Source organism: Arachis hypogaea, chromosome 16, assembly GCF_003086295.3.
Source record: "Arachis hypogaea cultivar Tifrunner chromosome 16, arahy.Tifrunner.gnm2.J5K5, whole genome shotgun sequence".
In the NCBI taxonomy this organism is placed as follows: Eukaryota; Viridiplantae; Streptophyta; class Magnoliopsida; order Fabales; family Fabaceae; genus Arachis; species Arachis hypogaea.
In genome coordinates, this window is record NC_092051.1 from 9,085,632 (window position 1) to 9,096,432 (window position 10,801).

General features: G+C 35.4%; 1 protein-coding gene across 1 annotated transcript; it reads left to right on the forward strand.

Annotated features, from left to right (window-relative positions):
- Positions 1–2,445: 2,445 nt before the first annotated feature.
- Positions 2,446–10,472, forward strand: LOC112756383 (condensin-1 complex subunit CAP-D2). The gene is made up of 17 exons (XM_025804965.2): positions 2,446–2,712; positions 3,047–3,372; positions 3,502–3,662; positions 3,822–5,004; positions 5,150–5,341; positions 5,830–6,486; positions 6,584–6,760; positions 6,982–7,049; positions 7,142–7,364; positions 7,445–7,544; positions 7,675–7,790; positions 7,892–7,949; positions 8,620–8,771; positions 8,850–9,027; positions 9,333–9,503; positions 9,578–9,716; positions 10,152–10,472. Exons 1-17 carry the CDS (start codon positions 2,577–2,579, stop codon positions 10,153–10,155), a joined length of 4,041 nt encoding a protein of 1,346 aa, XP_025660750.1. The 5' UTR covers positions 2,446–2,576; the 3' UTR covers positions 10,156–10,472.
- The last annotated feature ends 329 nt before the right edge of the window (positions 10,473–10,801 follow it).

The window sequence follows — 10,801 nt, forward strand, 5'->3', positions numbered from 1 at the left end:
CATCGTCATCATCAATAACGCCAACATTTTGCTAACATATTTATTGATTTTTGATTTTCTTTGGTGCCATTATTAAATAATTTCGATTCATTTATTAGTTTATTTGAGATTCATTTGAATTCATAATTGAATTCGATGTGTTTTAGTTGATGATTGAATTTTTTTTTATTGCTGGTTCAAATCTGAACTAATTTCAGTTCATTTGTGAATTAACTGAGCTTCACTTGATGCTGTTGTTAAGTATTGACCAAATTATTTATTTCTCAAGAAATTTCGATTCATTTCTTAGTTTTATTTAGGTTCATTTAGTTTCGTCTCATTTGAATTTGCTGAACTTGTTCATGTGTGATTTTTTAGTTAGTTTTTGTTTAAATTTGAACTAATTTCGGTTCATTTGTGAATTAACTGAGATTCACTTGATGCTACTGTTAAATATTGACCAACTTTTTTATTCGTTAAGAAATTTCGATTCATTTCTTAGTTTAATTTAGTTTCATTTGGCAGGATAGTAGGACCTGATAATATCCCGATTGAGGTTTGGAAGGGTCTTGGAGAAAAAGGCATCAACTAGTTAACCATGCTTTTTAATGAGATTTTAAGGTCAAAGAAGATGCCTGATGAGTTGAGAAAGAGCACCTTGGTAACTATCTACAAGAATAAAGGGGATATACAAAGTTGCGGAAACTATAGAGGGATTAAGCTTATGAGTCATACTATGAAGTTATGGGAAAGGGTGATAGAACGGAGGTTGAGAAAAGAGACACAAGTAACAGATAACCAATTTGGATTTATGCCAGACAGATCTACCACTAAAGCGATATACCTATTAAGAAGGATGTTGGAGAGGTATCGTAGTAATAAAAGGGATCTACATATGGTGTTTATTGATTTGGAAAAAGCGTATGATAGGGTACCAAGGGAGGTCTTATGGAAGGTTTTAGAAAAGAGGAGAGTAAGGATCACATATATTCGGTATAGGATTACACCAAGAGATCATCTTTAAGTCCATACCTTTTCACATTAGCCTTGGAAGTACTCACAGAGCACATCCAAGAGCCTGTGCCATGGTGCATGCTTTTTGCCGATGATATCGTCCTTATGGGAGAGTCAATGGAAGACCTAAATAAGAAGTTGGAGTTATGGAGAGAAGCTCTAGAAGTGTATGGTCTGCGCATAAGCCGTAACAAGACGGAATATATGGAATGTAAGTTCAGTCTGAAAAGGGAAAATCCCAATATAGAGGTGAAGATTGGAGAAAACATCCTACGAAAAGTTAAAAGTTTTAAGTATCTTGGGTGCATCATACAGGATAATGGAGAGATTGAACATGATGTAAATCATAGGATCCAAGCAGGTTGGTCAAAATGGCGGAATGTATCTGGTTTTATATGCGACAAAAAAGTGCCTTTAAAACTTAAAGGTAAATTCTATCGCACCGCTATAAGACCGGCTATGTTGTATGGTACGGAGTGTTGGGCGGCTAAAGGGGAGCACGAACATAAACTGAGTGTGGCAGAGATGAAGATGTGGAGATGGATGAGTGGTCATACGCGATTGGATAAAATAAGGAATGAAGATATAAGAGAGAGAGTTGGAGTAGCACCCATTGTGGAAAAGATGGTTAAATCGCGTCTCAGGTGGTTTGGACATGTGAGAAGAAGACCGATAGAACATCCAGTCAGGAGGGTGGATGAGATGGAAGATGGACAAAGGGCGAAAGGCAGAGGAAGACCTAAGAAAACCATCCATAAGGTGGTCAAACGAGATCTACATGTAAACGGTCTCTCTGTAGACATGATACATGACAGAGCACAATGACGTCGTTTGATTCATGTAGCCGATCCCACTTAGTGGGACAAGGCTTTGTTGTTGTTGTTCTTCTTTTTCATCTTTTTTTTTTCATCTTCTCTTTATTTCATTTTTTTAATTTTTTTTTATTTATTCTCTTGAGAGGAATAAAACCAAAGAGAAAGAATACGAAAAAGAAGGAAGAGAAACATGGAAGAAGAGGAATGCGAAAAAGAGGAGGGGAATTGCGAAGAAGTAAAAGAAGAAGGAGGAGAAGAGAAACGCGAAAACATTCACGTGATTGGAGCGTGTTTCACACTCTACTAATAAGACTGATTTTTATTGAATTTTGATCAATTTAGTTATACTTGGTTATTAAAAAAATTTGGATGAGTAGCAGTTTTTTAGATTAAAATAAAAAAAACATAAGTCTACAAACATAAATTCAATCTACTAACTAAATAAATAAAATTAAATATTATATTTAAAAATATAAATTAATAATCATTAAATAATACTTAAATTTTTTGTTACGAACATTTGAAATGTCTATGGATATATATTTTAGATTTAGTTTGATAAAAAATTATAAAGAGATGTCTCTGGTTTTTAAAAGAATTAGCACCTCATTTTGTGTTAAATAAACCTAGATGGCTAAAAATAATGGTACATCACGTTTCTAAGGTATTCCCGCTTTTGAACGCTTCACTTCCATTTTCAAATTTCAGAGTTTCAGAACAAAACTCAACACTTCATTTATACACGCTTCACTTCTTTCTTCTTCTTCAATGGCTCCTTACTTCGTGTTCCCTCGCTCTCTCTCAGAGCTCGAGCAAGAGCCCCAAGATTCCAACCGTCTCTACGCTCAGAACCCTCACCAAATCTCTTCTATTCGCTCCTCCCAACTTGAAGAGTTCGTCAAAGGTATCACCTTTCACACTCCCCATCACTATTTCCTTTTATTTTTGGTGTTATACTTGAATTCTCAACTTGATGAAGCTTTTCTTAGAGATTTGAAGCTACAAGTTTCATTCTTCCCCATTTTTTTCAATTAACTGTGTATAATTCAAGACCTCTCTTTATAATTTTTTGCTATGCTTGAATTGTTCAAATTGGCGAAGCTTTTACTAGAAAAATAGGTTTCATTGTTCGAATGTGCTTTTTTGCAAATATGCAATTTGGGGAAGAGATATCGCTGATTGATGAAGAATTATCAAAGATCCTGTTTATGTAATTTTGCGTGTGGGCTTGCGAACAGGTGTGTCCTTTGATCTCTCCGACAGGGAACTTTTCTGCGTGGAAGACCAGGATGTTTTTGATCGTGTCTACTCGCTGATTCGAGACTATGCTAGTCTTCCCCCATCTTGTAAATTCAATCTCGTGGAAACTCTACGCTCAAATTTCAGTGTGCTTCTCCCCAATGTTGATTCCCTCTCAAGGGCTTCTCAAGGCCACGAAGATGAAATTCCAGTGCTGGATCGCCTTGCTTCTCATCGTAATGCTTTCAAAATATATATGTTCTTCCTTTTCAGCATTGTTCTTGCTGAAGAGTCAAACAAAAGCAGTTCCGGGAACAGCTCCAAGGTTATTGCTTTGCTTTTTCTATACATCTTTTGGGTGAACTATGAGTGATGCATTGGTTTTTTTTATCTCTTTAATTTTTGTTTTTGAGCGAGTGTTGATTGAATTTGAAGCTTTTTTGAGTCAGTTCAGGTGGGAACAGGTGCCAAGAAGAAACATGCTGTGAATTCATGGGATTGGGAGGTACAAAGGGGTAGAATACTTGGTCTTATTGCTAACTCGTTGGAGATCAACCTTGAAATGATTTTTGGTTCGTCGGACCCTGATGAAAGTTTTCTTTCTTTTATTTCCAAGTAAGTCATCTTTCCTTTCTGGTTTGGTACTTTGGTAGTTGTGTACTATAGATGTACACCTATCCTCTTTTGTAGAGTGTTTAGGTTGAAAATATTTTTTGATCTTCTTGTAGACAATCTTTAGGCAGATATATCTCATTTGACATTTGTTTATCATAGGAATGTATTCTCTTTGTTTGAGAATGTGGCACTCTTAAAAGACTCCGATGTAAAAGATGCTCTCTGTTCCATGGTTGGATCTTGTTCCACGAAGTACCATTATGTGGAACAGTCGTGTGCATCCATCATGCATATGATTCACAAATTTGATTTTGTTGTCACGCACATTGCTGATGCAATTGCTGGTGCGGAGAAGAAGTATGGAGATGCAACCCTGGCCACCTCTCTTATCAGAGATATTGGAAGGACTAATCCGAAAGATTATGTAAAGGATACTGTTGGGGCAGAGAATGTTGGGCACTTTCTTGTAGAGCTTGCTGACCGACTTCCAAAATTGGTTTCCACTAACATTGGCATTCTTGTTCCTCACTTTGGTGGGGAGTCCTATAAGATCAGAAATGCCCTGGTTAGTGTGCTAGGGAAGCTAATAATGAAGGCATTCAAGAATGTTGAAGGTGATGTGAGCTCTAGATCCATTCATCTGCGTACTAAGCAGGCTATGTTGGAAATTTTGCTTGAACGTTGTAGAGATGTTTCAGCTTATACAAGAAGCCGAGTTCTTCAGGTGTGGTCAGAATTATGTGAAGAACATTCTATTTCAATTGGTCTGTGGAATGAAGTTGCAGAAGTTGCTGCTGGAAGATTGGAGGACAAGAGTGCAATTGTCAGAAAATATGCTTTAAATCTACTAATTAATATGCTGCAACACAACCCTTTTGGTCCACAGCTTCGAATATCTTCATTTGAAGCAACCTTAGAACAGTATAAGAAGAAGATAAAAGAGCTTGAACCAGACATGCCTACAGAAGATGTACCTGGTGATTTATCAGCTGAGGATGTTAAATGCAATGGTGATGGTGGATTGGACAATTTAAATTCTGAAGCTGTTGCAACGGAATATCAAGATAGTTTAACTGATACTTGCATGTCCCAGAAAGAAGCGACTCTGCAGGACAGTAATCTTCCAGATGTTGGGAGCTTGGAGCAGACGAGGGCCTTGGTTGCGTCGCTTGAGGCTGGACTAAGTTTCTCTAAATGCATAGGTGCTGTAATGCCAACATTAGTCCAACTGATGGCTTCTTCTTCTGCTACTGATGTTGAGAACACAATTCTCTTGTTGATGAGGTGCAAACAGTTTCAAATTGATGGATCAGAGGAATGCCTTCGAAAAATGTTGCCACTGGTTAGCCCATAATCTTTTGAACCTGAAAATATAGGAGTATGCAAGATCTGGACAATTATTTCTTCCATGTTTTTGGTCAATCTACTCATGTTCTATGTAATTTTTTATTTGCCCAACACTAATTTTCTCGTGATTTTTGTTGCAGGTATTTTCTCAAGACAAATCCATCTATGAAGCTGTGGAGAATGCTTTCCAAACAATATATATCAGGAAGAACCCTGTTGAAACTGCCAAGAACCTCTTTAATCTTGCTATTGATTCCAATATCGGAGATCTAGCAGCTCTTGAGTGTATAGTTGGGGCCCTGGTCTCTAAGGGTGATATATCTTTGAACACTGTATGTTCGTTATCATTGTTGGATATTTTGCTGTTTTACATTATTTGATTTGACTTCTGCTGTATGTTTTATACTCTAGAAATATGACTTGGCTCAGCCTTAAGGAAACAAGGTTAATGTTATAGGTTGACAAATTGTATGTTTTGAAATATCTTTCTGGGGTTTTGTGATGAGGTAACAAAATCTCTGGACTTGATTTGTTCAAATATAACTGATTAAAAATTATCATATTGCAGTTATTTCAACATTTATTTTTGGATAAAATGTTGTGATGTCAATATCTATATATACTATAAATTTTTTACTCTCTAAAGATTTTGTAAGCATTTCATAATTTTTAAACTTACATAGAAAGAAGGCTTTACGTTTTATTTGTTAATTTTTTTATCCATGTTATCAAATTTAGCTATGACTTGTGTTGAATTAACATATTTTTGTTTTGTTTTCATCAATAATTTGATTTTCTCATCATTTCTTTGCCAATTTAGATATCAGCTCTCTGGGATTTCTTTTGCTTCAATGTTGATGGAACCACTGCAGAGCAAAGTCGAGGCGCTCTATCTGTCCTTTGCATGGTTGCAAAGAAATCAGATGTTGTATTGAGCTCACATTTGGTGGACATAATTGATATTGGGTTTGGTCGTTGGGCTAAAGTTGATCCTTTGCTTGCTCGGACAGCATGTCTTGCTATCCAGAGATTGTCTGATGATGACAAGAAAAAGCTGTTGGTCTCTAATCATGCTCGGATATTTGGTATTCTAGAAAGTTTAATCACTGGTTATTGGCTTCCAAGTAACATTTGGTATGCTGCTGCTGACAAAGCAATAGCTGCTATATATTCAATCCATCCAACCCCAGAAACAATGGCAGCTAATTTTGTTAAAAAATCTGTTAGTTCTGTATTCAACGATGGTGGGAGTGATGTGCAGAGTGATACTGAGATTAGTAATACTGGCATACTCACCACAGTTCAAGTAGCAAAACTTGAAAGATGTTTATTTGTCATAAGCCATACAGCCATGAATCAACTAGTGTATATTGAATCTTGTGCCCGTAAAATCCAGAAGCAGAAGAGAATGAATGGGAGAAAGGACTCTGAGAATGAGACAATAGTCAATAATGGCACATTGACTGGTACTCAGAAGGTATAATTGATCTTTCTGAGAAATTTTATGCGAATCTTGACAGCTTTAACTATTTATCTTGTACATAGCATTTTCAGTCATGCTCTAATTGCTGCAGGATAATGATATAAATGCGGAACTAGGATTTACTGCCTCTGAGGATGCTGCTCTTGATGCCTTGTTCGAGAAAGCAGAGAAAGAAATAATATCAGGTGGCTCAAATGAAAAGAATTTGATTGGAGTGTGTGCAACATTTTTGTCAAAGCTTTGTAGAAATTTTGGGCTAATGCAGAAGGTGATTAGCCTGATATTCAGCTCTAAGTGTCTTGCATTTCGCATTCTATTTTATGAATGCGTAGATATGCATTCAGCTTTCCTTACTGAAATGTAGAGATGTGTGTTCTCTAGAGTTTTTATACATTATAAAGCAGAAAACTATTTTTCTTTTCTTCATAATTTTTTTTCTAATTTTTCCTGAATAATTGTCTAACAAATTTGCTTTTCCTATATATTCAGTATCCAGAATTACAGGCATCAGCTATGCTGGCATTGTGTAGAATGATGATTATAGATGCAGATTTCTGGTGAGATCTTTGTTAAATCATTCCTCATCTTTCCCCCCACTTAGATATCCCTTACAATGAATTGACTGTAGTATTATGTGTTTTATTTTCAGTAATGCAAATCTCCAACTCCTCTTCACAGTTGTGGAGAGCTCGCAGTCTGAAATTGTTCGCTCTAATTGTACTATTGCATTAGGAGATTTAGCAGTTCGGTTTCCAAATCTGTTAGAACCATGGACAGAGATGATGTATGCCCGCTTACGGGATCCTTCTGTATCTGTCAGGAAGAATGCTGTTCTGGTGCTTTCACATCTTATACTAAATGATATGATGAAGGTAGATGTTTGCATAACTGCAGTCTTTTAATCTTCCAATGGTTTACACATTGATGTTAAGGAAGCCCATTTTTTTTTCAGGTGAAAGGTTACATCAATGAAATGGCTGTGAGATTAGAAGATGATGATGAGAGGATTTCAAGCCTAGCAAAGCTATTTTTCAATGAACTGTCTAAGAAAGGTTTTTACCTTATTTAAAATTATCTTTTATTTGTTTAGTCTTCCTGTATTTGCATCAACGTTTGTATTTTTATGTGCAATATTTCTTAAATGGAAAAGTTTACAACTTTGTATTCCACTTGTGATAACAGGAAGCAATCCAGTATATAATTTACTTCCAGATATACTTAGCAAATTGTCCAATCAGAATCTGAGCAAGGATTCTTTTTGCAATATCATGCAATATTTGATAACTTCCATCAAGAAGGTACATCTCATCTAGTGTTGAAACTTCAATTTTTTTTTAAATATTTATTTTTTCCTGTGGTTTCAGCCTAACGTCTTTTCTTCTAAAATTCATCACTCCAGGATCGACAAATGGAAGCCCTTGTTGAAAAGCTATGTAATAGGTTTAATGGTGTTGCAGGTATCCTTCCCCCTCCCCCCCCCCCCCCCCCCCCTTCTCTTAAAATACACATAGAAACCATCCTAGGTGTAGCTTGTCATAATCAAACAATGAAAAGTTTCACATGTTAACACAAATGCTTTGAACTTTTGTATTCTTTTACATAGCATCCCTTCAGGATGATTTTCTGATAAAGAGCAATTGTTCTTATGAACAACCATATTTTTCCCTCTATCTCCCACCATGGTGGAATTCTAATGCATTTGAAGTTGATACAGCCATTAACTTTGCCAAACAAACTGAACCTCATTTTCTATTAGGGTGGCTACTTTCATGAAGACGTCTTCATGTGAAGATGATATTGCGAACCGTTAGATGGTTCAGTCAACCATCTCAAACCATCTAACAATTCACAATATCATTTTCACATGAAGATATCTTCATAGAAGTAATCACCTTCTATTGAATATATAATGAGAATCTGAATGTAGACTTATTAGATTATTAGCTTCTTCCTTTCTCGAGTGATATGTACTGCATATCTTGTGAAGTATAAAAAACTCTCTATTATTTGTAAAATGGATGGGTTTGTTTATGGCTTTACACTTTTGCTGCTCAGTTCTAATTTCCAAATGTTTTTTCCCCTCCCCTCTCATTTATAAATTAATTCTTGCTTCTTACTTTTCTGCAGACGTCAGACAATGGGAACACATATCCTATTGTCTCTCTCAGCTAGCATTTACTGAAAAAGGGATGAAAAAACTCATAGAGTTATTTAAGACATATGAGCATGCCTTGTCAGAGGATTCTGTTATGGATCATTTCAGGAGCATCTTAAACAAGGTAATCATGTTTTTCCGTTGCCCTTGGTTAAGTGAAAATGGCTAAAGTTGAATCCTGTCTGCTTTAAATTGAGATCAGGGGAAGAAGTTTACAAAACCTGAACTCAAATCTTGCATTGAGGAGTTTGAGGATAAGCTGAATAAGTTTCACATGGAAAGAAAGGAGCAAGAAGTTACCACTAGAAATGCCAGAATTCATCAGCAGAAAATTAGCAGCAGGGAAGGTTTTGTTGTAGCTACAACATCAGAAGAACCGGGTAACATTTGTTCAACTTCAAATTTTCCGATCTATCTATTATAGTATTATATAGCGTCTTTCTAATTTCACTGCATTGGCAGTCATGGTAATCATTGCTGATCAATGAATTCATTTTATGTTTTTGTTCAGTTTCGGTTGGCATGATTACATGACTGATTAGAGCAAAGTTTTTTAATATGAAACTTCTATTTTGCCTTGTGATTTATGTGGCACTTCCTGCATTTTCAAGAATATCTGCATATTTTAATAAAGAATTTTGTTTGTCAGAAAAGCACAAGTCTGATGACAATGTTGTATGTGCAGATGAAACAGATGGGGAAGTTATTGATCCAGGCACCAAAATGACTGCTTCGCCTTCAAATGATAAATCAAAAGGGAGACCTTTTAGGTCAGAAGATCATTCGGGTTCCTCGAGCGAGCTGATAGAATCAGATCAAGATGATGCCGAGGTCTCATCTGTGGTTAAAACTAAAGGTTAGTGTATACACAAGTTTTGGTGAATCTGTCTGATTTGAGAAATACAACTAACTAGAGGCTGTAAATTATAGGATTTTCCCAGTCCAGAACTAAGAAAAGCGGCATAAAGGACAACAATGGGAATATGTCCAGAACTAAGAAAAACATCATGAAAGATGGAAATGGTGATGTCTCTGTGACCAAAACTAGGCGCAATACCCGATCAAGGAGGTATGCATTCCCTGCATACAATTTTTATACCTTTGGCTTGTATCTATGTTAGTAAAAGTATATGCTAACAGTATAGTTTTGCACCTTGGCCTTGTTCTGTAAGGAGGACAAATATCAATACATTTGAATTGAGAAAGAAAAGAGAAGTGAAACAACTCTTTGTGGCTGAAGTTCTTGAGTGATATTGCTCTCAGCATCTTGATATATTATTCCAATACCATGACTTTTATCATTCAATACAATATGGTTATCATTACTAGGATTATACTAATCACATGGGGTAAGATTTTACTGACATGCTTAATGTTATCAATAGCTCTGCATAATGCTGTTTAATATTTGTCTGCTTGGTTTTTAGATCATGCAAATATGTGTAAATGAACCAGTTTTTGAATACATAAATCTGTTATGATTCATTTTTGTACCTTAATGCAGGTAGATGAAGGGGTTCAGCTTGAGTGATGAAGTCAATTTGTATGTGATTTTATTAGTTGTTACTTGATAGTGGAAATACATATATTACTGTGTTATAGTAAATAGTAGCAAATGAAGTGTTGAACAGTGGAAAGAAGGGGTACAGAGGAAAGACCAAGTTGCAGCTGAGGTTGGCTTGTATTATTGTCAAGCTTGGAATTTGTATCCCCAATGCACTTTACCTCTTGGAAGACCAACTAATGTAATTCCTAGATGTATTAGTATTTGGATTTTGTAATTATAGTTAAATTTTATTAATTAATTTTGGTTGTGTTTCAATAATTTGAAGTACTAAGGAAAAAAAGTACAAAATTCCAATAAATTTATCTTGCTTGAAGTTACCCAAATTTAAATCCTACTTTTTATTTTTTTGGTTTTTGCTAAAGTCAATGGATTGTTTTATACGAGAATAAATCTTTTTAATTTTTTTTAATTCATGTTGTAAATTGTGATATCTCATTATATATTTTTAAGTGAGAAAAAAATGTGATAAAAGATATAAAAAATTATATTTGACAACATCATTTGAAAGAAAAAAAATTAAAAAATATATTTTGCTTTATACTTCTAGACACTTAAAATTTGAGGTGGAATGATGAAGTGGTAGAAAG

What these genes read in the sequence shown, in the direction of transcription:
- LOC112756383 (XM_025804965.2), top strand. Translation starts at nt 2,577, where the DNA reads ATGGCTCCTTACTTCGTGTTCCCTCGCTCTCTCTCAGAGCTCGAGCAA. An exon ending in CATTGACTGGTACTCAGAAG is followed by an intron (nt 6,487 to 6,583) that starts GTATAATTGATC and finishes TAATTGCTGCAG; the next exon opens with GATAATGATATAAATGCGGA. An exon ending in CAATGAACTGTCTAAGAAAG is followed by an intron (nt 7,545 to 7,674) that starts GTTTTTACCTTA and finishes TTGTGATAACAG; the next exon opens with GAAGCAATCCAGTATATAAT.